General features: G+C 38.4%; 3 protein-coding genes across 26 annotated transcripts in view; 2 read left to right on the top strand and 1 right to left on the bottom strand.

Annotated features, from left to right (window-relative positions):
• ABCB11 (ATP binding cassette subfamily B member 11) overlaps positions 1-2,106 on the top strand; it is a 59,466-nt gene extending 57,360 nt beyond the window's left edge. For all 9 annotated transcript variants that reach the window (XM_051787355.1, XM_051787354.1, XM_051787348.1 and 6 more), the window contains one exon: positions 260-2,106. In XM_051787355.1, the coding sequence (XP_051643315.1) occupies positions 260-460 (201 nt within the window). In that variant the 3' untranslated portion in view covers positions 461-2,106. The remainder of the gene's footprint in view (positions 1-259) is intronic.
• On the bottom strand, positions 1,879-15,773 carry G6PC2 (glucose-6-phosphatase catalytic subunit 2). 14 transcript variants are annotated; one of them, XM_051787488.1, is made up of 9 exons: positions 15,399-15,640; positions 14,529-14,591; positions 14,138-14,263; positions 14,001-14,064; positions 10,948-11,021; positions 10,539-10,648; positions 7,370-7,481; positions 6,438-6,553; positions 1,879-5,255 (listed from the first exon to the last, which is right to left on the bottom strand). In XM_051787488.1, the coding sequence occupies exons 3-9, from the start codon at positions 14,149-14,151 to the stop codon at positions 4,744-4,746; spliced, it is 1,002 nt and encodes a 333-aa protein (XP_051643448.1). In that variant the 5' UTR covers positions 14,152-14,263; positions 14,529-14,591; positions 15,399-15,640; the 3' UTR covers positions 1,879-4,743. The 14 variants fall into 14 exon arrangements, 13 of the variants coding, with proteins under 13 accessions (XP_051643448.1, XP_051643443.1, XP_051643445.1 ...); XM_051787483.1 differs by lacking the exon at positions 14,138-14,263 and adding an exon at positions 15,664-15,757 and having other exon boundaries at positions 10,948-14,064; positions 15,399-15,522; XM_051787485.1 differs by lacking the exon at positions 14,138-14,263 and adding an exon at positions 15,664-15,750 and having other exon boundaries at positions 10,948-14,064; positions 15,399-15,417.
• SPC25 (SPC25 component of NDC80 kinetochore complex) lies at positions 15,692-19,818 on the top strand. Of its 3 annotated transcripts, none has more exons than XM_051787509.1 (7): positions 15,692-15,797; positions 16,713-16,881; positions 16,970-17,035; positions 17,823-17,963; positions 18,112-18,216; positions 18,520-18,618; positions 19,565-19,818. In XM_051787509.1, exons 2-7 carry the CDS (start codon positions 16,728-16,730, stop codon positions 19,696-19,698), a joined length of 699 nt encoding a protein of 232 aa, XP_051643469.1. In that variant the 5' UTR covers positions 15,692-15,797; positions 16,713-16,727; the 3' UTR covers positions 19,699-19,818. The 3 variants fall into 3 exon arrangements, with proteins under 3 accessions (XP_051643469.1, XP_051643466.1, XP_051643467.1); XM_051787506.1 differs by lacking the exon at positions 15,692-15,797 and adding an exon at positions 16,207-16,317; XM_051787507.1 differs by lacking the exon at positions 15,692-15,797 and adding an exon at positions 16,364-16,617.
• Positions 19,819-22,957: the final 3,139 nt, after the last annotated feature.

The following is a 22,957-nucleotide window of genomic DNA, read 5'->3' as shown; positions in this document are numbered from 1 at the left end:
ACTGAGCTGACAGTTAGCACATTACCTGAGTAAAAGCCTTCATTAATTTCTACTGCTGTCTGTGTTTACCTGTTCCTCCTTTGTACTGCTTGTGAACAGACTTCATGACCCAGCTAAGCACACCAGTATCATAACCTTTGATTTAGCCTTATTCACTTGTCACTTTTAAAAGCCAATTTATCTGAAGCAATTGGGTTCCTGCAGCTCTGAGCCCTGATTTGGTTTGCATATTTTCACTCTGACACTTTGTTGCCTTTAGACTGTGCAGGCAGCGCTGGATAAGGCCAGAGAAGGGAGGACCTGCATCGTCATTGCCCACCGCTTGTCCACCATCCAGAACGCCGACATCATTGCGGTGATGTCCCAGGGACTCGTCATTGAAAGGGGCACTCATGATGAACTGATGGCCATGGAGGGAGCCTATTGGAAACTTGTTACTACTGGAGCCCCTATTAGCTGAATTACTGTGATTCTAAATTAGAAAGATTTCTGTAAACAAACTCTTTATGGTAGGTATGTGTATGTTGGTGCTCCATTTGCTACGAAGTGCTCTACAACACTGAAGGTATGTAGCTCTGCATCAAGCACATTTGTCCAGCACATGCAGGGGACTAGGCACAGGCTAATGCATTCAGGAAGTAAATTAGCCCACTGATAGGGGAAAGCAAGCCTGAAAACGGGAAGGATCTTTTCTGATGATCTGTGGAATTGCCACTAGCTGCAGTCAGACTGCACAGTCCTGTCATGCCTCAACTAGCAATCAAGGAAGACTCTGCTCCAGTGTTCTGGAAACTGCCCCTTCTCTAGGTAAGCTGAATGAGTGAAAACAATCCCAGGAATGATGCTGTACATATGAAGGGATCACATCTCTCCTAATGTTCAGTCTGCAGAGGATTACAGCAGATCCCTTTCCTGTGGGTACAGAACCCCCACCCTTTCACCCCGTACCACACAGGTCAGCTGTGCTGAGGAGGAGGCTGCACTCCCCCATGTGTGGCCACAGCACTGACACCACGGTGCCCCTTCAACAAAACCAGGAAGTACTTACAAAGAAGGCAGCTCCACAAAAGTAAGGAAAGCAATCAAGGCGAGGAACAGAAGGTGGTGAGGATCATTTCCTAGCCCACCACTCTCCACCTAGCACTCACCATTCTAATCAAAGCTCTCAAATAGATTTTTGAATAGGAATACATGCTTTGGATAAATTAATGTAAAATCCTGTTAATCATCAGTTATTTAAACCAGTTCTTTTTTTTTTTTGGAAGGCAAGACAATAATGTGTATTTTTATAGAAATCATAATCAGTAAAGGTGGAAAACCCCCCATAATTAGCTCTTTGTTTGCATTAAATACAGTTGATAAACACCAACAATGCATTCAGATATGACAAAGGTCAAGAAGGAGCTTCTTTTGGCAGAAGCTTGTATCTATCACAGTTTATTACAAGATCTACTGCAGGTTTCTCTGAAATATGAGTTATTGTCTGCAGCACAACAGCACTCTTTGCTTTAGTGACTAGGATCTTGGAGACAAAGCAGATAGACTGAAAGTATAAATTACAGTTCCAACATTTAAATATTGATTTTGAATAATAGAGTATTAACCAGAAAAGTCATTCTCCATGTCCTAAAATCTGCAGGGCAGGGGGCGGTTCCACTCACTTTATAAAAAAATCACACCACTTTTTATAAAACTACGTAACAGTATCAGTAATTGAATAGAGCTGTAAGGACAAAAATTTTATTAGGATACATCCCTTAATTCCAGGCAGCAAAACCCAATTTCAACTTTTGTACAAATCCATTAATAGAATTGCTGCCAAAGTCCCTACTGAACTCACACAGCTGGCACTGAAATGGCTATTTTCTCAAGTCTGTATTTTAAACCTTAACTAGAAATTAAAAAAAAAGCTGCATTATTTGCTTTAATAGTTTCAGCCTTTTTATGTTTCAGAGCAATAATTAGTTTGATGGCTTAGGACTGAAAATATCGTCAGAGTATCAATATAAATATCAGTATGAATAAGCTACTGACATACCTATATGATATTTAATTTATATTAGTATTTAAGGCCATGGAAAAATAATGACTCTTTATTAAAAACTACCATGACTACGTGTACTTATTTCATACGTCTTTTGCCTAAAAGGACCAAATTAAACCAATTAATTGTATTTTTTCACTTGCTCTTGTGCTTTAGCACTTCTCTTACCCTTCAGACAGGCACATGAATATCTTGCACCAGCTAACAGGTATTTCTGGGTAACTGGATCATGTCTGTGACAAGGGTCTGCTGTGCAGGACAGAGCTGCAGAGAAGGCCAGCTCAAGAACACTAGCCCCTGCCTGTCATCCCCTTGCAGGAGCACAGGGACACAGCCCCACCTAGGTGGCACTGCTACTGCTCTTCATTGTAACATCATCCTGTTTTCAAGGAGCTAGGAAATATCGAGAGCTAAGTGTTGGGAAGTGTGCTGGTACTTCCCAGAAGCATGCAGGCACTCACAGCACACACAAACAGTTGCACATTCCTGAGTGCCAGCTCCCGCCACTTAATTTCTGTGTGCTACTGACAACCAGTTGATTATAAAGACCTTTGGTACCTGTGCAAAGGGATTAAATTTCAAGTGGAGCTACACAGTATGTCTGGGCATGAGCAACAAGCCTTGATGGACTGCTCGGTGCAGAGCTGGACTGGTCGTGCTGCTGTAGCTGCCTCACAGCAAGATGTCCCAGCCCTGGAACTTGGTGACAAGTCCCTGAGCCAACCCAAAGGCATTTGCCAACCCAAAGGCATTTGCTTACATCTTTCAAGCCTGAATTGTTAGTCTTGACAGTAGATGGTGTCATTTGCTGTCTTCTGCAGAAATGCCAGTTGTCATTCTACATTTATGGTTGTGTCTATCCCAACAGAGGCACCAAGATTCTTTGCCAGGGCCAGGAAGCAGAGACCCTCATGTGGTAGAGAAGCTTAACAATGTGATGTCTACCCATAACTCCCAGCTTAAAGTTGCCAACATTGCCACTAAATCCAAATGCTGTTGTGAAAGCATCCCCTTCTGCTGGCCAGAAGGAGCCAGAAATAGAAGGACAGCTAGACCAACCTGCTAGTGTTCTGTGATGCCTCTGTAGGTCACCTCACTGGTAGGGAATAACAAAGCACAGAGCAACTTAACACAGCTGATCTTTGTCTTGGCTGTCTTTGTTCTTGGTTATTTGTTTCTAGTCCCATTAGTTTAGTAATTTTGCTTAAGGAATTACAGTTATAGAAAAGACTGGTTTCAGGTCAGCTGCTGCAGGAAAGAGTTCAGAGATCCAGTACAGAAGATATGAGGAGATACACAAAGTAGAATACTCCTCAAACTGTTAAAACCAGATGACTCATTTTTTTAAGTCAAGGTAGTCTTACTAGGCTCTTAGATAAGGATGCCTGTTTCAGATTTGCTGCCGTAATTTGTATAATGTTTATTCCTAAAGGCCAATACAAAACTATTCACTTTGTTTACCCAAATTAAATAAGATTCTTTCAGTTTGAATTATCCCACACCTAATTGGAAGTCTGGAAACAACATCATGTTTACATCTTCTAAGCCTTATTTTTTTCAGATCATACATACACAGCCCTCATTACTCATCTTATGGCCTTGTATACTAAGGCTATGTATAAACAGCTTGTATACTAAGTATTATGAGATGGTATCAGCAAAATATTGCTTAAAAATTGTGTACTGAAAGGGAATATACAACAGTAGATCCCAAATAATGAGTAAAAATGGAAAGTACCCACCTTTGCCTATTTAGAACATCCATTTTATATAGCAAACATATTAAACATACGAGCTACTTGTGTGCTTAGGTAAACAAAGCTGACAAGAATATAAAGTTGTAATGACAGTCTGCAACCACATTTTCATGATTTACACAACTACTAACAGTGATTCAGGCTTGTGTCTCTTGATCTGAGAGAATTAGCAGAGAGCTATCTTTGCAATATAGGAGCATGAACAACATTCTTGAGGTCATATACTGAGATAATTTCATCATTGACAACTTTCAAAGGTGTGATCTGTATCATTCATGATTTATGTGACAACTTTGAAAAAGTAAGAATGACAAAACCCATATAGTAATGCAAAAATATATTCTGCAGAGTATAATGGAAATAAACTTTTTTTTTCTCATCTGACTAAATCGGAAGCTGTTTTGCTCAGGAAGCTCAATAAGTTAAATGTAAAGCCTTGCTTATAACTACGCTGACCTTTTTCACAGTGCCTGGGTACAGCCGCACAGTCCAGTCGTAGGTGGTGTGATACTGTCACACCATTATGTAGCAGTTTAACACACAGTATCTATATATAAAAAATTAAATACCGAGTATCACTATGTACAACTGATGCTTGAAGCATCATCTAGCTAGAGATGGAGAGAACTTAAAGACCACCATATAGCTAAATAAAACTAGTTGATTATACTTTAAAACTTTGTTATGACCCAGAGTATTGGGTCATTTCTAACCATACTGCAGTGTGATTGCAATATTTCTAGGAATCAGCAACTAATATTTATGAGCTGCCAAAATCATTCTAGAGTGTACTGATTTTGGATGTACTGGTTACTTACCAGGAGCACATCAAAGATGCAGTAGCATCCCTTTGGTTAAAATGAGTTAGCAAAACTGCCTTTGTGGAAGGTTCTTGAACAGCTCATATCCATCCCCACATTGCTAATCATTTTGAACCTTTACTTAATTAAGTTTCTTTTCAGTTGTCTTCATTAATGAGTGGACACAGTATGGAACCAAGGCAACTACAGTCAGAGGCATAGCTGCACTCTTACAGAAGGAGAGAATGTAGAACAAATACTCAGTATGAGTAGGTATCTTAATGAAATTATACAGCTGCAGTGTAGCTAAAGAAGCAGCTATACACAATATGCGAAAACTTAGCTTGCAGCTATTTTTACCTTTGCAGCTTGTGACGAACATTTCAGAATTAATTCCAAGACCTAAACCAAAGAGTGCCCCTAAATTCCTCACCAGTCCAGCAAATGGAGTTGTGTCAATGTTTATCCAGTCTGGGTTGGCACACCACTTCTTGGCCTTCGGAACAGACCATAACAAGTCAATATCAAGAAGTTTGAGGGATAGATAAAACCCAAGGGCAAAGATGAAAAGAAACAAGTTTGTCTTGATGTACATTCTCAAGCTCGCAGTCTGAATAGCAGGGGTATGCTCAAATGCTTCTGCCACAAGAATGCCTGTGGATTAGAAACTCAGTGTTACAGGGAACAACACACTTGTACTTTGAAGAAGCACTTTCTACAGTGTGCCTGTAGAATTTGACTTTTGAAGACAGAAGAATATGTCTTTCATATCTATGTGTATATATACACATACACACACACAATTTACCACTTCTGTAGTACATTACAAAGCCTTTTCTCCCACTCAAAACTGCCAATTTAGAAAAAAGAAGTTAAATACCAAGCACTACATGGTTTTGATATGAGGCATACCTTAAGGCCTGACTGCATCTCCCAGATGACAACCTATCAAATATTAGATGTAAACTGGAACATTCCTTTTCCAAAAGAGTCCCTCACTCAAAGACTGGCTCCAGCAATGCAGAATTCAACACCAGTTCCCACACAGGCTTTGAGTGTTGAAGGAAAAGACACAGAACACACTTATCTTCTCTCGTACTCATTTTATCCTGGTTGTGAAGAGGGAAAGCTGTTAGCCAGGGCTACCCAGGCTGCACTGCATCCATGAAAGAGAACAGGAGCAGGCAGCCCCTGCTCAATGCTTTGGTCACCCTCCATAAAATCAGATAGATTCTAGAGAGATTATTCATAGTTTGAACTCCCTGAATACCAATTTGCAACACGCTTAAGTAACTCTGAAAAATGTACTTCAGCTTCTTAAATCACCCTGGGGAGTTTTACTGCTGATTCACCTTTTTCTCTATTTTGCCCCAGGTCTCTGACCCCATACTTGTCCACATTGCACACATGCTAGTTTGCACCTGGTCACCATTTGAAGTGACCCAAATACCTTCCTCCTGAGATGAAAGGTCAGAGCCATGTAGGAACAACTTCCTCTCTGATCTCTTCCACGCAGGCAGCACAGTCAAAGATTGGATGCAGCCAGTACAAACCAGTCAGAGCTAGTCTGAGGCATGTGGATATAACACAGTCAGCATCCACTGGCAAGTGGACAAAGGCTCACTCCCTTCACTCTGTGAATTACAAAGGCAGCAGGCACATTCTAACCTTGCAAATTTTACCTTTAGACTTTTATCAAATCCTTGACCTTCCAGAGAGTGGAGAGCACCACTGGGGCTGCAAGATGAGTAGCACTACGAAAAATCTCTTGTCTTTTCTCATACTTCTTTTTTTTGAGATTTTACAAATATGTTAAAAAGAAAAAAAAACCATTACCAGCAAATACTCCAAGAATAACTTGATGAGGAAAATGTGTTGCTATGAATACTCTTGAAATGCACACACTGATCTGGATAATCCAAAAAATACTCCAGAGGAATGACCATGTCAGTCTAAGAGAGAAAGGGAAAATGGTTAAAAATGAAGACAAACTATTTCACCTACTAATTTATCCCAAGCCCCATCATGTCAGGCTCATATTTTTACCAGCCAGAGATTTACCAAGTAGAGCAGTTTAGAATCAGATGATTAAAACCTGGAAGTCAGTACTAAAACATTATCAAGAGTGGTTACAGGAAGAGACCCCAGCAGTTTCAGGTCCAAGACACCACTGTGGCTTTAGTGATGAAAGTCATGCATAGTAGGTTAAATTAGCACTAGTACCCTGAGCTTATTTCTCATCATGAAGTCATACCTAAATGTAAAAGTTCAGTTATTTCATGATAAAATTTACATAGTGTGGGAACAACCTTGTCGGGTTGACAGCAATTATGAGACTTTTCCGCAGAGCTGAGTAACACATTACAGTGAACTATGTCAACATTATGTGCATTTGCTTTAAAATGGGCTAAGAAGGATGACCATCAAAGCAGTAAATTTATTTTCTAACCCAAAGATCCAATAAATAATGACAATTAATAGAATCAAAAATTTCCAATACTGAACAGGTGACACAACCTTTAGTAGGAGCTGATTTAGAGATATTGTATGCAATTATGGTAATTTAATAAATAAGAACCTATACAAATGGCTAAATCCTCTTCATATACTTTTTCTTTAGCTGAGGCAGATCATAATAAAGGGCTGCTATTTTTTTTACAAACTGGATAGAACAGACTATGAATATTTGTTTAAATTAAGTCCATTAAAAACATAACATGTATATAAAGAATTATCTTTATGAGTTAGAGGAATGGAAAGACACTGACCTGTGAAGGGTAACAGCTAATTTATCTTTCCATCTAACTGTGTAGCTAAGTGCTGCAGTGACCATTACATACCAGACGCAGGATGATCCCATGGCATGTCCAGATGGGCTTCCTAGTAAAAACAAAAAGGAAATATTCCCCTTAAGAATGATGACTGTAGCATTTGTCATATAGAAAATGTCGACTGGCAGTTACTCAGGCACCCAATCATTTAAAAAGGAAATGGCTAACAAAGGCTGAAAGAATGTCAACTGCTTCACAAAATTTAATTTTCTCAATATGAACTTCTCATCTATAGGGAAGCCATATTTGTCTGAAATCAAGTAGGTAACAGCTTAACTATCTTATATTAGTGTGGGGTGGAATCTTGATTGGAAAACACAGTATTTTCCCATTATTTAGATTTGGATTGTGATTTAAAAAAAAAAAGGCATCTAGGACTCTCTTAGGACTGTAGCATGGAATGTAGAAGTTATATATGAGGATCAGATGAGAAAGGGTTTGAATGGGCCTCCTCATAACTAAAGGGAGCAAGAGAGCTTTAGCTCTTTGTAACATTCTAAACTAAAGTAACAGTGTAACTTTAGATGACCCTTCCAAACTGCCTTTTATCTGCTTCTGCAATTATCATGATGTGAAAAATTGAGATCTGTGTCTCATTAATAATATCACAATCCAGATAATTAAAATTTTGGGTAGTTCTGTAATAAATTTAGAAATGTATCTCAAGCATGATGGAAGAACTGTGTCTTTATACTTTAGTTTGATTTATGTTATAAATTTTAAGGTGTCATACATATCAACTAGCTTGAAAATAGAGTATCAGTGAAATTGGCACATGAAATGATACTGTAACATATCCAACCAATTGCTATACCAACAGTCTGTAACAGGGAACACACTCTTATGTAGAGATCAAACAGTAATTTCCTTTTAGTCCAGGTTATAATAATATAAATGTAATTTGTTTAAATTTAACAAGTCAGATTTTAATTTTACTGGAAACAATATGAAGCCTCAGAAAAGTTCCTACAACTGTGAAAATCACCAAAAAACAAACTATGCTGGCATGATGCAAGGGAAATGATTCCTAAAATTACTTGGCCACTTCTTTTCCCCTGTTCACCAAGTTTACATTCAACAAAATAAAATAGGGAAAGAGAGAAAATTAGATCACTGAAATCTGTCAATCCTGTATTTCTACAGCTTGGCTTTCTGTGGAGACAAAGTGAAGTAAAAGGGACAGGGTTATTTCACTGTCAGAAGAAATAATTTTGGGTCCAGAAAGTGTTATGATCCAGAACTATATAGCAGTGTGTAGAGCAATAGGATATTTCAGTGAAGTAGCAAAACAGGAATGCCTAGGACAAGCACTATGATTTCTGACTCCCTGCACTCCTTTTTGCTATTCTGCTTGCCAGCATCTTTAGAGTCACTCTACCAGCTCTTTTGTTAATTGCCTAACAGATGTGCACTCCTAAACCTCACAACGGAACAAATGTCACTGATAAGGAAATCATAATGTTGTCTGTCAGCATTGGGAAAGCTCCTCTGTCTTGTCATTTAGGAAAATGTCATCTAGGAATAATGTTTCATAGTTCATCTGCAAATTACCTACTAGAAACAGCATAAGCTCCACTTTAAGGTTTATGTTCTTAAAGCCTTAAATATATCAGAAAAAAAAATGGCAATAGGGTTTTATTTCAGCTGGTTCCAGAAGTACAAACCAAATTCAAGTCCTGCTTGCCATGTAGTCATATAAACAGTTCCCACAGCTTTCCCTCTTGCTGAGCTGTGAGAGTCTGGGGTTCAGGGTATCCTAGCAATATTTGGATCTGCTTTTCTCATGTCTGTGGCTGCTCCTCTACTCTTTTAATATAACTTGCATATTTTAAAAGTGTGTGAAGTACCATGTAAGCTCATGCAACGACTGTGTGCTCTTAACAGCTGCACTGACTGCACCTCCTCTTGTTAATGAGGAGCAGGTCAGTGACAGATATTGTCAATGGTTCAGGGCAAATGTGGAGGTGGGGAAAATGTGGTCGTAAGGTAAGTGCAAAGAAAGAATCAATATGACAGTTGTATCCACTGAACAGAAATAGGAATGACTTGTTACTTCAGGAAGAAAGTAACAAGAAGGAAGATCTGGTTCAATTAATAGAATGAAACACACTGACTGGCTCCTTAGCCAGGGCTTGGAACTACATGGTACCAAATGGGCTCAGTTAAAAGGCTTTTGAAAAGATCTGAAGTACTTTAATCCTTTGGGTTAGGTCTCAAATGAATTCACTTGAAGGAGACTGCAGATCACATATACACCAGGCATTATTTAACCTTGCCTCATACAAAGGCTTAAACTTCTTGTTCACAATTACAATGGAACGTAATGGAGGATATTGTTAACAAATTCAGCTATGCAAACTGCTTTAAAGCTTGCAGAGGCATTGATGAGGTGCAAAGCACATTAATTTCCACAGTCAGTATTTTCTCGCACAATGAATTAAACTAAATTCAGTCAGTCAGCTCAAAGCAAATTCATCTTATTTCACATATTAGGGTTGCACAAGTTCATTTGACTTCAGGAGTATTGCATTTGAGTTCCACAGAAAAGACAATGAGACATAAAAAAGTGAAAATACACAGAGAAAGTACATTTTAAAAATAATTTTCCCCCATATATTTGTATATATACATGTTTAGTGTCAGTGTCTGGTTCTGGGAAGAGGGGCTACCTTTTCCACTCATGATACATTACATCAACAATTATTGATACTATTGTTATTTACACTGAACCACCTACTAGTTTTTGGGGTTTGAATATTTCTTGCAATAGTGCACTAGCTCTCAAACTCAACAGCCCTGTGCTCTATTTTGGAACATATTAAACAATGTATTTCACAAGTTTTGTGAAAATTCCTTTCCAATAACTACTAGTAGTTATTTTTAAAGTAAATCCCCCTCCCTTGCACTATTTAAAGGCAATGAAGTAAACATTTTGTCATACAGCAATCAAACACCAGTCACATTGTATTTCTTCCTTTTTTGGTGCTATTTTATATATGAACTCTGAGGTTTGTATATTATATAAGACCTTCATAAGTCACATCCTCTCTCCCTCAAAGCCACTATACCTATTAAATGTACCAATGTAATCTCCAACATTTCTTACCTGGTCCAGTTTCACACGTTATAGGAAACTGTTCAAGGCATGGGCTGGATTGATTAGGATAAATCATTGTTTCTTGCACCCACCAGTATGGGCGATGGCCAAATAAAATCCTGACAAAAAATAAAATAAAATAAAGTAGAAACTCAATGAAAATATTTTTATGTAAGAAGGCCTCAGCAAAACATGAATATGAAGAGCTATATTGCCAAAACTATTCTATAATAGTTCTACAGGTTTTTCTCATCTTACCATGATGTCATTTCAAACATATCTTAAATACCTGCATTGTGAATTCCCCTTTTATAATAACGGGAAAGTCTACTACTACGTTATTCACAGAAAGTTTTCTAACCTCGAGGCACATATAGTAACTATCATTAAAAATTTTAAAATAAATCCAACTTCTTACCATTTAAATATGAGGTTGAACCAATCACCAATGACTGCCACCCATATCATTTTAGTACCAACCACTTGGTTGAGCTGAAACCAAAGAGGAAAATAAATTGAGAATATATTCCGCGGATCACCAACATGTGACATAAAATTAAGGAAATCCTGGTAAGCCCTGTAGTCCCTCTGTAAATGCTGAATGATAAGCACGCCATTGCTATGGAGGAGATCCATCTTAATGGATTAAACTGTACTTGAAATATAGTAAAGTTCCTTTAATCTTAAGTTTCTAGTAACAGAGAATGAGAACCGTGGAGGGGAGCTATTAAAAAGTGAGAGAAGGTGATTGACGTTGCCTTTATATTATATTGGTGTGGTGTACCCAGCCATTCTTGAAACACGTGGCTCCAAAACTCCGGGAAAGCACATGAGTCTCTTAGCCCTGGAAAGCTTTTCTGTTTGCAAATTTTAATTAAAGGAAGCTAAGTGAAGTACATGCTGAGCAGCAGCAAATTGTGGGGAAAGTTTTGTGGAAACACAGTGTATAACTTATGTAATCCTTCATATGAACAGTTGGAACATGTTTGCTTAAATTTTTTCACAGTTCATTTCTCTGCAGGATGGACATTAGTAATGTGTGTACTTCATTAAGTGTTGCCTGTATAAAGGATAGAAAGAATACACAAATAACTGATCTTTGCAGAACTGTCATTAAAGCTGTACATTTCACTTTGAAATAGAACTTGGCTACCATGCTGCTACTAATACTTTGACAACACATTTTTCAGTCACAGAAAATACAACCAGCATCCATACATCAGTGGGGCTGTTGAGCTATATAGATTTATTTTTAAAGCAGCAATATTCTTAAAACACTGAAAAACAACTGTTTCCTTCACACTAGAGGCCTGTTAATCCAGGGCACAATGCAGATGAAGCTTAGTCTTCGAGTCATCATTTGGTACCACCATTCTTGTGCATTGCTTACACGATGCAAGCCCTACACAGCTTTTCCAGAAGGAGCTGCAGCCCCACTTCTGACTGCCCAGCCCTGCAGAAATGAGACCTGCTTTGCAAACCAGAGCAAGGTTGGGAACAGATGATTATGAGTATTTTCCTGAAGCATTCCCAAGTGAAGCACAGGGCAACATCCCGGGCAAACAGCCAAGAGGAAACAGATTCTGCCACATAGCAGGATTTTAAAAGATTACAACAGATAATATATTAGCACATCAGATTTATCAATATTAGTACTAATAAGTGTAGAACGGGAAAAGATTATGTTAATTTGTGAGGTGGCTAGATGAAAACACTTTTTCCACTAGATATTAAATGGATATTAAAAGCCTGATGATACCATCTTCTGATATTATCAGAGCAGCAAGAGGAAAATTTCAAGCTCTTTATCAGGCTCTAATATTCCAGCATATTCATATCTTCTATCAAAGATTATGTATTTGAAACAATTAGAATCTGAAGACAAAAGCAGCTCTATATATGCACTGCACACTTCCCCTACTGCTCTCTCAATGGCACTTCAAGTTAAACTGCAGAAGTTGTGGAGACAAAGATATGAACTACTTAACTGGTTGTGCTGAAGAAGGACTTAATGGCTTACCAGGGCTTTATGATGTGTCCTCGGGGAAGTCACATGGAAACATCAAGTAGGTTCAACAAATAAGGCATGACAATTAAATGGACTTAGAAGACCTCTCCTCCTGACACAATCTCACATTTACTTTACTCCCATTTACTTTACCTATTAATAGTCTGGTTTTAGAAACTTTTTAGCAGTTTTAAATCCTATACGTTTATTGCTACCAGTTGCATTGAGCTTAATAGAAAACCTTAAAGTTAAAAACAGATTTAAAATTCTATGCACTGTTTCTGAATTACTACAGTATTTTTCTCTGCATTGACTGAATTACTCACTTCAACTGGTATCATCTAATTTCAAGGAAAACTGTTCCAAAAGCAAAATTTAAGGATATTTCAACAATAAATATTTCCTAGCTTTTTAGCTGAAAATATTTGAGGTTTGTTTCTTGCTAACCCTTATAGATTATTGCTTTTCACAGTGTACAGCAAAGCAACTGTCATATAAAAGAACAGATGGAATTAATTTTCCCTCTCCCAGTTCTTTTCCAAGATTGTACTTGTTCAGAAACATCTCTCGCAAATAACTCTTTATACCTTATTACTGAAGAAAATGTCCTTTGGCTACATTTTTTTACTGCAAAAGTATCTTGCCTTTAAAGATAAGTAAGACTTACAATAACAACAATAAAAATCACTCTTTTATACATGTCTGAGGTTAGCATGGAAAACTGTGGAGAATCTAAGTTTTTCCTCTCTTTTTCAATCTAGTTTAGAAACAATAATTAACTGTAAATGTGAGTGTAAATGTCAAGTCAGTTGGTAGATGAATAACAACAATCTTTCTTTTAGTACTTAACCTCATCATAGTTGCTGGTTTTAACTAAGTTGAAATAACTATTGTTCTATAAGAAAAAATATTTTGCAGTAAGTCAGTCAGTTTCCATCAAGTAAGTCCTTTAAATAGTGTCTACCAAGTAATAACCAACCCTTTATGGTACCTCTTTCATGGCACCACTGTTACTCAATAGTATCAGAAAAGTTGCCTCTCTGACACAGGATGTGCGGGACCACTGCAATAACTTTTTGCATGTTTATTTACAAATACAAACTCACCCACCCATGTTATCTATCCACTGGGATACGATGCATCTGCTCAGGCTGAACTCTTCTTTAGACAGAACCACTCAGGCACACTTTGGTTCCCCAAAAAACTTTGTCAATATAATGTTTGAAGTTATATCTTGGCCTTGTTTCAGTAAAGTAACCTCTTTTAGTCTACATATTGAAGGCCTCCTGATAATAGTTTTCAAGATTTTCCTGCTGATTCTTATGCTGCTGATTATCTTTCTGCTTAGGTAGAAGATAAACACCTTAGACCTAATGAAGACTAACAGCTAACAGCAAACATTAAAAAGCTTTCGTTTTCTCCTATATTCTTTCTGAGAGTTTCAGAAGCTCCTGCATTCTCACCTTAGAGATACTAGAGGAGTCATGTTTACAAAGAATGTTTAAAAAACAGCAACAAATCCACAATCTGCAAGACAGAAAGCAGGGAGTTTTTGGAATAGGTAAGCAGGTTTCTGTGAAAGAGACAGTTTTCATTGTACCTGGAAGCACTCATGATCCTGCTCCATCCAAGAGGCAATCAACAACTGACATGCCAGTCATCTCTTGTCCTGCCTGTAGTACTTCACAACCAATGAAAGTCTGAGACACTAAAGACTTTCCAAGCTCTAATAACCAGAAAAGATGGCAAAACATGTCTTGAAATACTATATTTAATAACTTGTTTAAACTAACAGAGAAATATTTCCTTCATAAACTTTGCCCTGGTCATTTTCTATGCAAAGACCTGCAAAATGCTTCTGTAATGCACTTAGTACTTCAAAGTCACTTGAGATAATATACGAAATAAAGCTATCTGCTGTAGTTTAGCATGTGGAACTGCAAGGAAAACTAGTGATCTATACAAAATGGTCAGAAAGTGTATGCAATTACCTTTTTTGTCCTGTTTTGATATTGCAGAACCAAAGTTTGGCCTTCACATGATCAAATTAGTTCCTAGTACAAAGCAAAAAACCTTTAAAATGCCATCTGCTCATATAAAGAGTTTTTAATTTATTGATAATTTCTCAATTTATTTTATTTTCCAAGACATAAAAAACTAGAGACTTTATATGTTCTTGGTAATAACGTAGAAACAAGAATCATGCTGATGATCCATTGGAGGGAGGATAAAATGTTTACAGTTCCCTTGCACCTACATATTAGAGCAAATATTACATAACTGTTATCAGATGTTGTTAAGTAAATGTTTGCAAGAGAAGGAAAAGCCATCAAAGCAAACATTCTTTGAAATCTGTTAATGGAGGCCTATGTGCTGGGCCTAACTTTCTAGTACATTATGCTTCGTTAATTGAACAATAGCATTAATTTCCACATCAGTGTTTCCATTGGCGCTAGACCAGCTACAAGAATTAATGAGTAATCTACTAAATTCACCAGCAGACACTATATACAACAGCTGACAGCTATTTTCCTAAGTATAAATATTTTCTAAGTGGAACACTGAGAAGATACATCTTAATTTTTTAATTAGGAAGAGAAGAATATTTCAAGAAGCTCTTTCCCTTCCTTCTCCCAGATTTATACTTGGCTACGTAATCATTTTTGAAACAGCCCAACTTCAGTATATTTAAGTGTAAAGCAGATTAGAAACAGAGGTCTATTAGTTTTAGGACTAATGCTGAGGAAACTGTGAAATCTAGAGAAGAGGTGTCCAAGTCAAGTGAGACAGGAATACAATGGGATAGAAGTGCTTATACAAGTTTATACAAGAGTAACACAACTAATAGTTGGTGGTCTCACCTCAGCCTTTGCTTTGGGTCTGGTGGGGGGAAGGCAGTAAGTAATTCTTTCAGAGCAATTCTCAACGCTTTAATAAGTTGACATTATTCTGAGACTATCTAAATAGCACCGGCAAAAAGTAAAGCTAGGAGAAAATAATTAGCTGTGGTAACAAAATGATCAAAAGTAGCGTTTATGATAAACTGAAGGCTGCTATCTGGGATCACAAATTAGTGCTTATCAAGAGCTAAAAGGGAACATAAAGAACTGGAGAAAAAGCAGGCACCGAGTCATAAGGAGCACATTCGCTATGACAGAGGCTTATGCAAGTGTTTGCCCGGGCAGCGCTACTGTGTGGTGGGTTTGTTCGCATCGAAGAGGTGCAGGTCGGACTCCTCTCACTGCCGTCTACCTTAAGAGGTAAATTGTTATCCACACTCGACAGAATTCAGGCCTGGGGAATTAAAAGGCAATTCAGGAGCCTCACAAAACTTAGGACCGTGTTCTGTGAGTAAAACAGACACTGGAAACAACTTGCGGCTTCAGAGGAGCGAAAGGGAACCGTCCCGCTCCCCAGAGCGAGCCCGATTTGTTCAGTACGGAGCAGGCTGTCCCCCCGCCCCGGCCCCCCGGGCAACCTGGCCGCAGGTCAGGAAACGCGTTTATCCCCACAGGCTTTCCCCGGGCAAGGCCCGCGACCCGCGGCAGCTCGCGGTTGCCGGCTCCCGGCTCCCCGCTCCCGGCTCCCCGCTCCCGGCTCCCCGCTCCCGGCTCCCGGCTCCCGGCTCCGCCCCTCAGGGCGGCCCCGCCCCGCGCGCGCGGCGTTACCGCAGCGACGGCGTGGGCGGGCCTCGGCGGGGCTGGGCCAATGAGCGGCGCGGTTGTTGCGGGCGGGCCGCGCGGACCGTTGGCGGCGGGAAGGCGGCGCGGTTTGAACGCGGTGGGTCTGGGCGGGCGGGGGGTTCGGGGGGGCCAGAGCAGGGGAGCGCCCGGTCCGACCCCTGGCCCAGGCTGCCGGCGTGGGGAGCCGGCCCCGGCCCCGGCTCGGTGCCAGCTCGCGGGTGGACGGCGAAGGGGCGGGGGCGCCCCGGCTGCAGCGGCCGCGGTGCCGCCGGAACCCTGGCGGGGCCTCCCCTAGCGCAGCATCTGAGCGCCGGGAGAGGAGCGAGGGGAACGCGGCTCCCGCTGAGCCAGTGGTGACAAAAAAAAACGACTTGCGGGAAGAGGTTTCAACAACAAGGCAAGGGGACCAAAGCAGCTCCGAGGGTTTATTCCGTGAGTTACACCCGCTGGCACTGCCTCCCGTGTCCTGACGCTGTGTCTGTTCACTGACAGGTGTGTTACAGCACCATGGCTAATGCAAAGACAGAAGATGAAATAACTCTCTTTGAAAGAGATATGAAAGAGTTTTGGATCGAGTTTAAAAGCGTTTATGGCACTGAACAGATCAATCAGACTTTAACGCTGAGAGATTCATGCAAGGGGTCTATAGACGTGCTTTCAGGTAAAAAGGCTCTATGTTCCTTTTATCTCTATGTTTTGCAAGTTATCATCAAACTTCTTCAGATAACTGAAGTAACTTTCCATTACAGCGAAATGGTCCAAGAAGCTGAAAGAAGGAGACCTGATGATTGACAAAATTCAGGAGTATAACAATGGTACAGTATGGTGTTTTATTTATTGTCTGACATTTCTAAAATTACCTAAATACAGCTAAATAGTATATTTAATTCACATTTTAAAAGGTAAATAATAACATCAGAATGAAGATAGAATTAAAACCAAACATATTTGGTTGGTTACAGGATGTAAATTTCAATTCAAAAGAAATTTGTTGAAAAACTTCATTGATAGTGCAAAAAGATAAGTCAGTTTTCTCCATAGTGATTTTGGTGCTTAAGTATTTAAAACAACAAAGTACCAAAACTTGCTGACTTCAATAGAAAAAGTAAATTAAATTGCTTAGTAAAGTTAAATATTGTGAGGTTACTTATGTCTTTTCCATATTAGTAAGAGAACACTGTCAGCTCATCAGTTCAGGGTCAACTTCTCTGAATTTTGTAGTTAAACTTCAGAATATCAGGTAAATATTATTGTAACTTTACTATCAGTCAGTGTGTCCATTCTTTGCTTTCTGTCAAATTATTTGTGGAGAGGATCCACTGTCTTCAGGCTGTGAAGATGTATACAGTGCTGGCACCAGAAAACATCACATCTGATTGAAGTATCACAGCTCCCTACTTTGTAGCTTCTCTTAGGAGTAACTTTCACTCTAAACTTTATTTGATACTCTTAGTGTAATTATGCTGACTTCTCTTTGCAGCTGAGATAGAATGCATTTCACAACATTTTATTCAAATAAATCATCTCAAATTACTTAAGTATTAAATAGCAGGGGCCTACTTAATCAACTGTATGTGTTCATGTTTTCTTGCCTCCTTTCAGAGATTCTCCAGCAGAGCAAATGTATATCAGAAAAGGAAGAGCAGTTGGCAGAAATTAAGCTAAATCAAGAAGAAGAGCAACAGAAGAACTTGACTGACAGCATCCAAGAGTTAAAAGAAGAGTTGGTGAAGCAAATGGAACGTAAGTAAGCAATGGATAATAAGGAAATTTTTTTAATTGAAGGAGGAGTTGTTTTCAACACTTGTTCTTTAGGGATTTCCTACTGTTCTAAATATTTTTCATGTGCTTGTTTTGCCTTTGATACTTATGGTGGATTTTAAAATTCTAGTAATGTCTTCTAAAGACAAAGCTGTCAAGGAGAAAATGGAACGACTGTGCAAGTCTAAAGTGTTGTTTGAGGAGTGTCTTGGATTGGAGATACGCAGAATTCACGGTAAGTTGCTGTGGTTTCTTTATTTCCCGTGTGCACTGATCCAATGTGGTCAGTGCTGGATTGTGCAGTGAAGAACCAGCATACACACCTGATGAATTGTCTGAGCCCAGGCATTACCATTGTTTCTCAAATGGCAAAATATGTTGAAATGCATTTGTCTTTCAAAGAGACCAGGGTTCCCTAATTTATAAATGTTCTAAGAATATTAATTGAAACTAACTTCATATTGTGATTTTTAGTTTTCATTGTGACTCTCCAGCAGAGTTTAATGGTGTTAATTAATTCTGCTTGTGTTTATTTTAGATGAACAATTACAGTTTATATTCAGACACATTGACCACAAAGATCCTGACAAGCCATACACGTTTACCCTTTCCATAAATGAACAAGGAGATTATCAAGGTATGTGAATTTTGAATATGTACACAAGAGGACTGAATCTGATGCCTCTATTTGAAAAAAGTGGAGAGGAGCAAAGTGCAGTTTAGTTGTAACCTTTATCTTCCAGTTTTTGAGTGAAAAATATTGCAATGGTGATATAGTTTCTTTAATTATGTTTGTCTTGTTAACTTACATGAAAATATAACTGCTTATCTTCACTCTCCATTTTGGAGATGCTGTTTACTTCTTATCAAGCAAAGCAGGAGAAAGAGGATATACAGAGATAAGGATGCTTCATTTTGTAGTTTGTTTATGCTAGAGTCAGTGTCTATGCTGACAGGCATATTTCAGCTTCATTTGAGAAACCTAGAGGGCAGAGAAACCCTTACAGGGTGACATAGGTAAAAGAATAAAACTTGAAATCCAGCAATCTGGATTTCTGTAAGGATACAGCATTTCAGATCTTAAAGCTTGTTTTGCAATATGGATCTTACTTCAGTTATGAAGAATTTAAGTGCTGTGCTGCAGAGTGTCTAGATAGATGCTATTGGGGCTTTTAGGTATGGACTGAATAGATTTCTGGTTTTACTAATTCAAATTTAAACTTTTGAAGTTAAACCTACATCACATACTGGGTTACATCAGTTTACAATCTGCCTGCTGGCAGAGCAACAAAACTATTTAGAAATGTGTTTCAGTTTTTGACCAGGCTATGGATTACTTGGAATTGCTGTAACAATTCACGTAGGAGCACAGCACTGAGTGGGAAGTCAGGAAATCAAAAAACCTGTTGTGTTTTTTGAGGCTTTGTCCTTGCTGACAGAAAATGAGGCTACTCAAAAATAATACTTGTGGAAGCTAAAACATAAAAAGATAACAAACTACATTAGTATTTCAGAAGCATGCGAAAACACCAATATTTTTTTTTTTAATAAGTCTCATCTTTTGGAAATTTTTGTCATTTTAGTGACTTCCTGTACTCCTACTCTGGACTGTATAGCAGAGTTCCAGCTCAAAGTGAGAGAAACTAACAATTTTCCTGCATTTGTTGCCAACATCAGAAAAGCTTTCACTGCTTTATCGTATAAACAGTCTGCATAAAACTAGCTCAGACCTCTCTTTCTAGCTGTAGAGCACTCTTGTTTCCTTTCTGTATTGTGAAACTGTGTATTTATCCCTGTCTTACTCTGTTTTCTAAATAAAGAAAAATAATGAAAACAGTATTGTAGTCTGCTGTCATCTAGAGACATTTTGGATCATTCTTCAAACAACAGTATAGTAACTGCTCCCTTAACTGAATGCCTCCAGACATGTAAGTTTTGATCCAGCAGCAAGTGGTTTAAAGATGTGATGATCTCTATTTAGCCACCCCAGGAAGATATGCAAAATAAAGTACCTTCTGGAGTTTCTCTCCTTCTTTTCCAAAAACATTGATGAGTCTTTCAGGTTTCTGTGGTTGTAAAGTGTTTTCCTTATTGCAAAATATTTAAATGGACAGCTGCAACAAGAAAGAGCTTCATTTGGTAATTTAACATAGTTCAAATAAAATCTTACTAAATTCAGTCCAAGAAATTCTAGTGAAGTAAAAGACTACTTGAATTGAAAACTAGTATGTGAGACCTGGCCATTTAGGCATGTTTAAATGTGGAGATGCTGATAAGATACTCTTACTATTTCCTGGTCAGATGTGAACTGTGTTTTAATTCATTTGGTTTGTCTAGACTTAATGGTACAGCTTGATGGATACACCACAGACTACACCCTCAATCTTCTGAGTGCAACTTAAGAAAAAAAGTTGGATCCTCTTGGATCCAGCAGAGAGATGATCTTCCATTTCTTCTTCCCTATAAGGCATAATTTGCTATTTTCTAAATAATGCATCATTTTCCTTGGTATGCCCTGTTGATTTTTTTTCTTTTGCTATAGCCAGTTATACACAAAACTAGCAGTAAGGAGGGTAAAGGTGCCAGCTGATTACACTGCAATTTTAGAACAGAATGGCAGCAGAGATTAGTAAGTGCTTTTATAATGACATCTCTAATTAAACAAATCCTCAATTTCTGCTTTGTCCATAAACCCTGTGCGCTCTCTGAGAATTCTGTAATGGGACAGACAGAGACACAGGCTGGGAGCCTGCCTTCAGGGGTCTTGTTCATTGCAGATTTGCTTCCTTTTATTTAAATAAAGGAATATTTAAATAGCAGGTATTTATTTCAATTACTTGCTTCTACCACCAAAAGCATGCTGTAGGCACTTTATGTAGGTCAATGTAGGCACTTTTTGTAGTCAGGAGTTAAAAAAAAATGCATTGAGCCACCTCTGCACTTCCCACTTCTATCTTCTCTCCCAGGCATGATGGGTGCTGTTGGCAACCCTTCCTTGTACAGAAGTTCTTGCCTTCCATGTCAGAAAGCATATCCCTTCTCACTAATGGCATTGCTCTCGTATCCAGAATGACTATTAATTTTGAAGCGTACTCCTGCCCTTCTTTACCTGTCTGTGCCAAGCAACTCCTACTGCTCTGAACTTCAGGATGCTCAACCAACTATTTTACAGCTGTTGTATGAAGGCACAAAGACTGACAGAACACAACCATCTCATTTTCATAATTTCAAATGGAGCTGTTTATTCATTAAGGGTGTACTTATTGCTCAGATACTCTGTAGCATATCTGATTTGATCATCAATTTCACAGGAGAAAGAAATTGAAACACACCTTGAGTAACAAAGACAAATGCTCAAACTGTGTGCCATATTTTTTTATTTTCCAGCCCAGGCATGAATAGTTGGTGAAAAAATGAATTGTCAAGATTACTATGCACAGAGCATAAAATATGGGACAACTACTGTATTGGAATATACATTCATAGAAATAATTTCCTAAAAAATATGATGTGCCTGGCTGTAAATGTTCTGTGCATATGCCTAAAGCAAGAAGTAAAAGTTTGAAATATTTATTGTGTGTAATATAAACCTTTACAACTCCTTTTGGAGTGTGAATAATATACCTGATTATATTTGGCAAGGCAAATCAGATGCAGATCTTACTTCCACTAAAACATAACCAGCCATTCCAAAAGTGGGTAAAGGCTAGGAAAGTGTATACAAAAGTTTATTTGCTTATTAAAAAAGAGGAAGTAAAACTGGCTTGTGACTCCCATGAAACAGCCTTTATGGTAGCAGAAGATGTGTCTTAAGATTTTAAAACCTTTGTGGCTTTAATAAATGTACTTGGTGCTTATAGGATTTCACACACCTGGATCTGAGGTAATTTGGAATTTTCTATTTGTTATGAAACTGTATAATATAGTGATATCCAATAGGACAAATAGGATAATACAATATAATACTGACTCAACAGACCCCAGTGTACTGGTCATGTTCCAGCTGTGTTATATTACTGTCTTCTTTAATGGTTCAATAAACTGAATTTATTCAGTGCCTTGAAATGGTCTAAATTATTTGTGTCGTTATAATACTCTAACATTGCTGTGAACTCATTTGTGAGTGATTTATAACTTTTTACAAGCCCTGCTGAACATGATCTAACAGACATGCACACAGAAATCAGTTCCACAGGGAGATTACTGTACATATTTTAACTGTATGAATAAACAATACTAAATAATTATGGTAATGCTCTTACCTTTTTGAAAGCAATAGTTGCAATCTAATTACATCAGGCGTTGCTGCTAAAATAACATTGTATTCCTGAAGGGTTGGGAGGAATGGCTCTGATTGCCAGACAGTGAGACTCCATTCTTTTCATCCTTATTATCCCTAATCACTCTGAGAACTACACACAAAGAACCCTTTAGAATCTTGAGCTTATAAACAAGTTGTTGCAACAGAAGCAATGGCAATGAAGCCTGATTTCCTATAGTTCTGGTTTTGTCCTTAAACAGTGCCATTCTCTTCACTGCAATATCCTAGCTCTTGGGAGTCTATGGATGGGAGCCATAGAACCACTCCTGAGTTATGCTAGTTTAGCCTCTGCTTGGCTGCTGCTAAAGCCACAGGACACTGGTTGCACCCTGCCTCCCCTTCTTCTAGTGGTTCTCTCCTTTACTTGGCTCCTGAGTTTAAGTACATTATAAGATCAGGTATAGCTGCAACACAATCTCCTTTTCAAATTTGGACTAATTGAGCAACAGGTCCAAAAGTTGTTAGGGAGACTGACAGACTGTGCTAAAAATAGCGTTTAATCACAGAAGTGTGTGGTATTTTTTATATGACATTATATATAATATATATTTAAAGTAGCTATGCACTGAAATAATGAATTGAAAGAAGATGCAATTAGAGTCAATTTGATTTTCTTCCTCTTCAGTCACAGCATGTTGAACAATGCAAATTGCTA

The sequence above is a fragment of the Manacus candei genome, unplaced genomic scaffold, assembly GCF_025592945.1.
Source record: "Manacus candei isolate 608988 ecotype Guabito, Panama unplaced genomic scaffold, ASM2559294v1 h1tg000023l, whole genome shotgun sequence".
Taxonomy (NCBI): Eukaryota; Metazoa; Chordata; class Aves; order Passeriformes; family Pipridae; genus Manacus; species Manacus candei.
The sequence above is the reverse complement of the archived record's forward strand: the minus strand, read 5'-3'. Positions and strand labels throughout refer to the sequence as shown.

What these genes read in the sequence shown, in the direction of transcription:
- SPC25 (XM_051787506.1), top strand. Translation starts at nt 16,246, where the DNA reads ATGAGCGGCGCGGTTGTTGCGGGCGGGCCGCGCGGACCGTTGGCGGCG. An exon ending in GTTGGTGAAGCAAATGGAAC is followed by an intron (nt 17,964 to 18,111) that starts GTAAGTAAGCAA and finishes TTAAAATTCTAG; the next exon opens with TAATGTCTTCTAAAGACAAA. An exon ending in GGAGATACGCAGAATTCACG is followed by an intron (nt 18,217 to 18,519) that starts GTAAGTTGCTGT and finishes TGTTTATTTTAG; the next exon opens with ATGAACAATTACAGTTTATA.
- G6PC2 (XM_051787484.1), bottom strand. Translation starts at nt 11,165, where the DNA reads ATGGATCTCCTCCATAGCAATGGCGTGCTTATCATTCAGCATTTACAG. An exon ending in AACGTGTGAAACTGGACCAG is followed by an intron (nt 7,482 to 10,538) that starts GTAAGAAATGTT and finishes TGTTTTTACTAG; the next exon opens with GAAGCCCATCTGGACATGCC. An exon ending in TTAGCTGTTACCCTTCACAG is followed by an intron (nt 6,554 to 7,369) that starts GTCAGTGTCTTT and finishes TTTCTCTCTTAG; the next exon opens with ACTGACATGGTCATTCCTCT.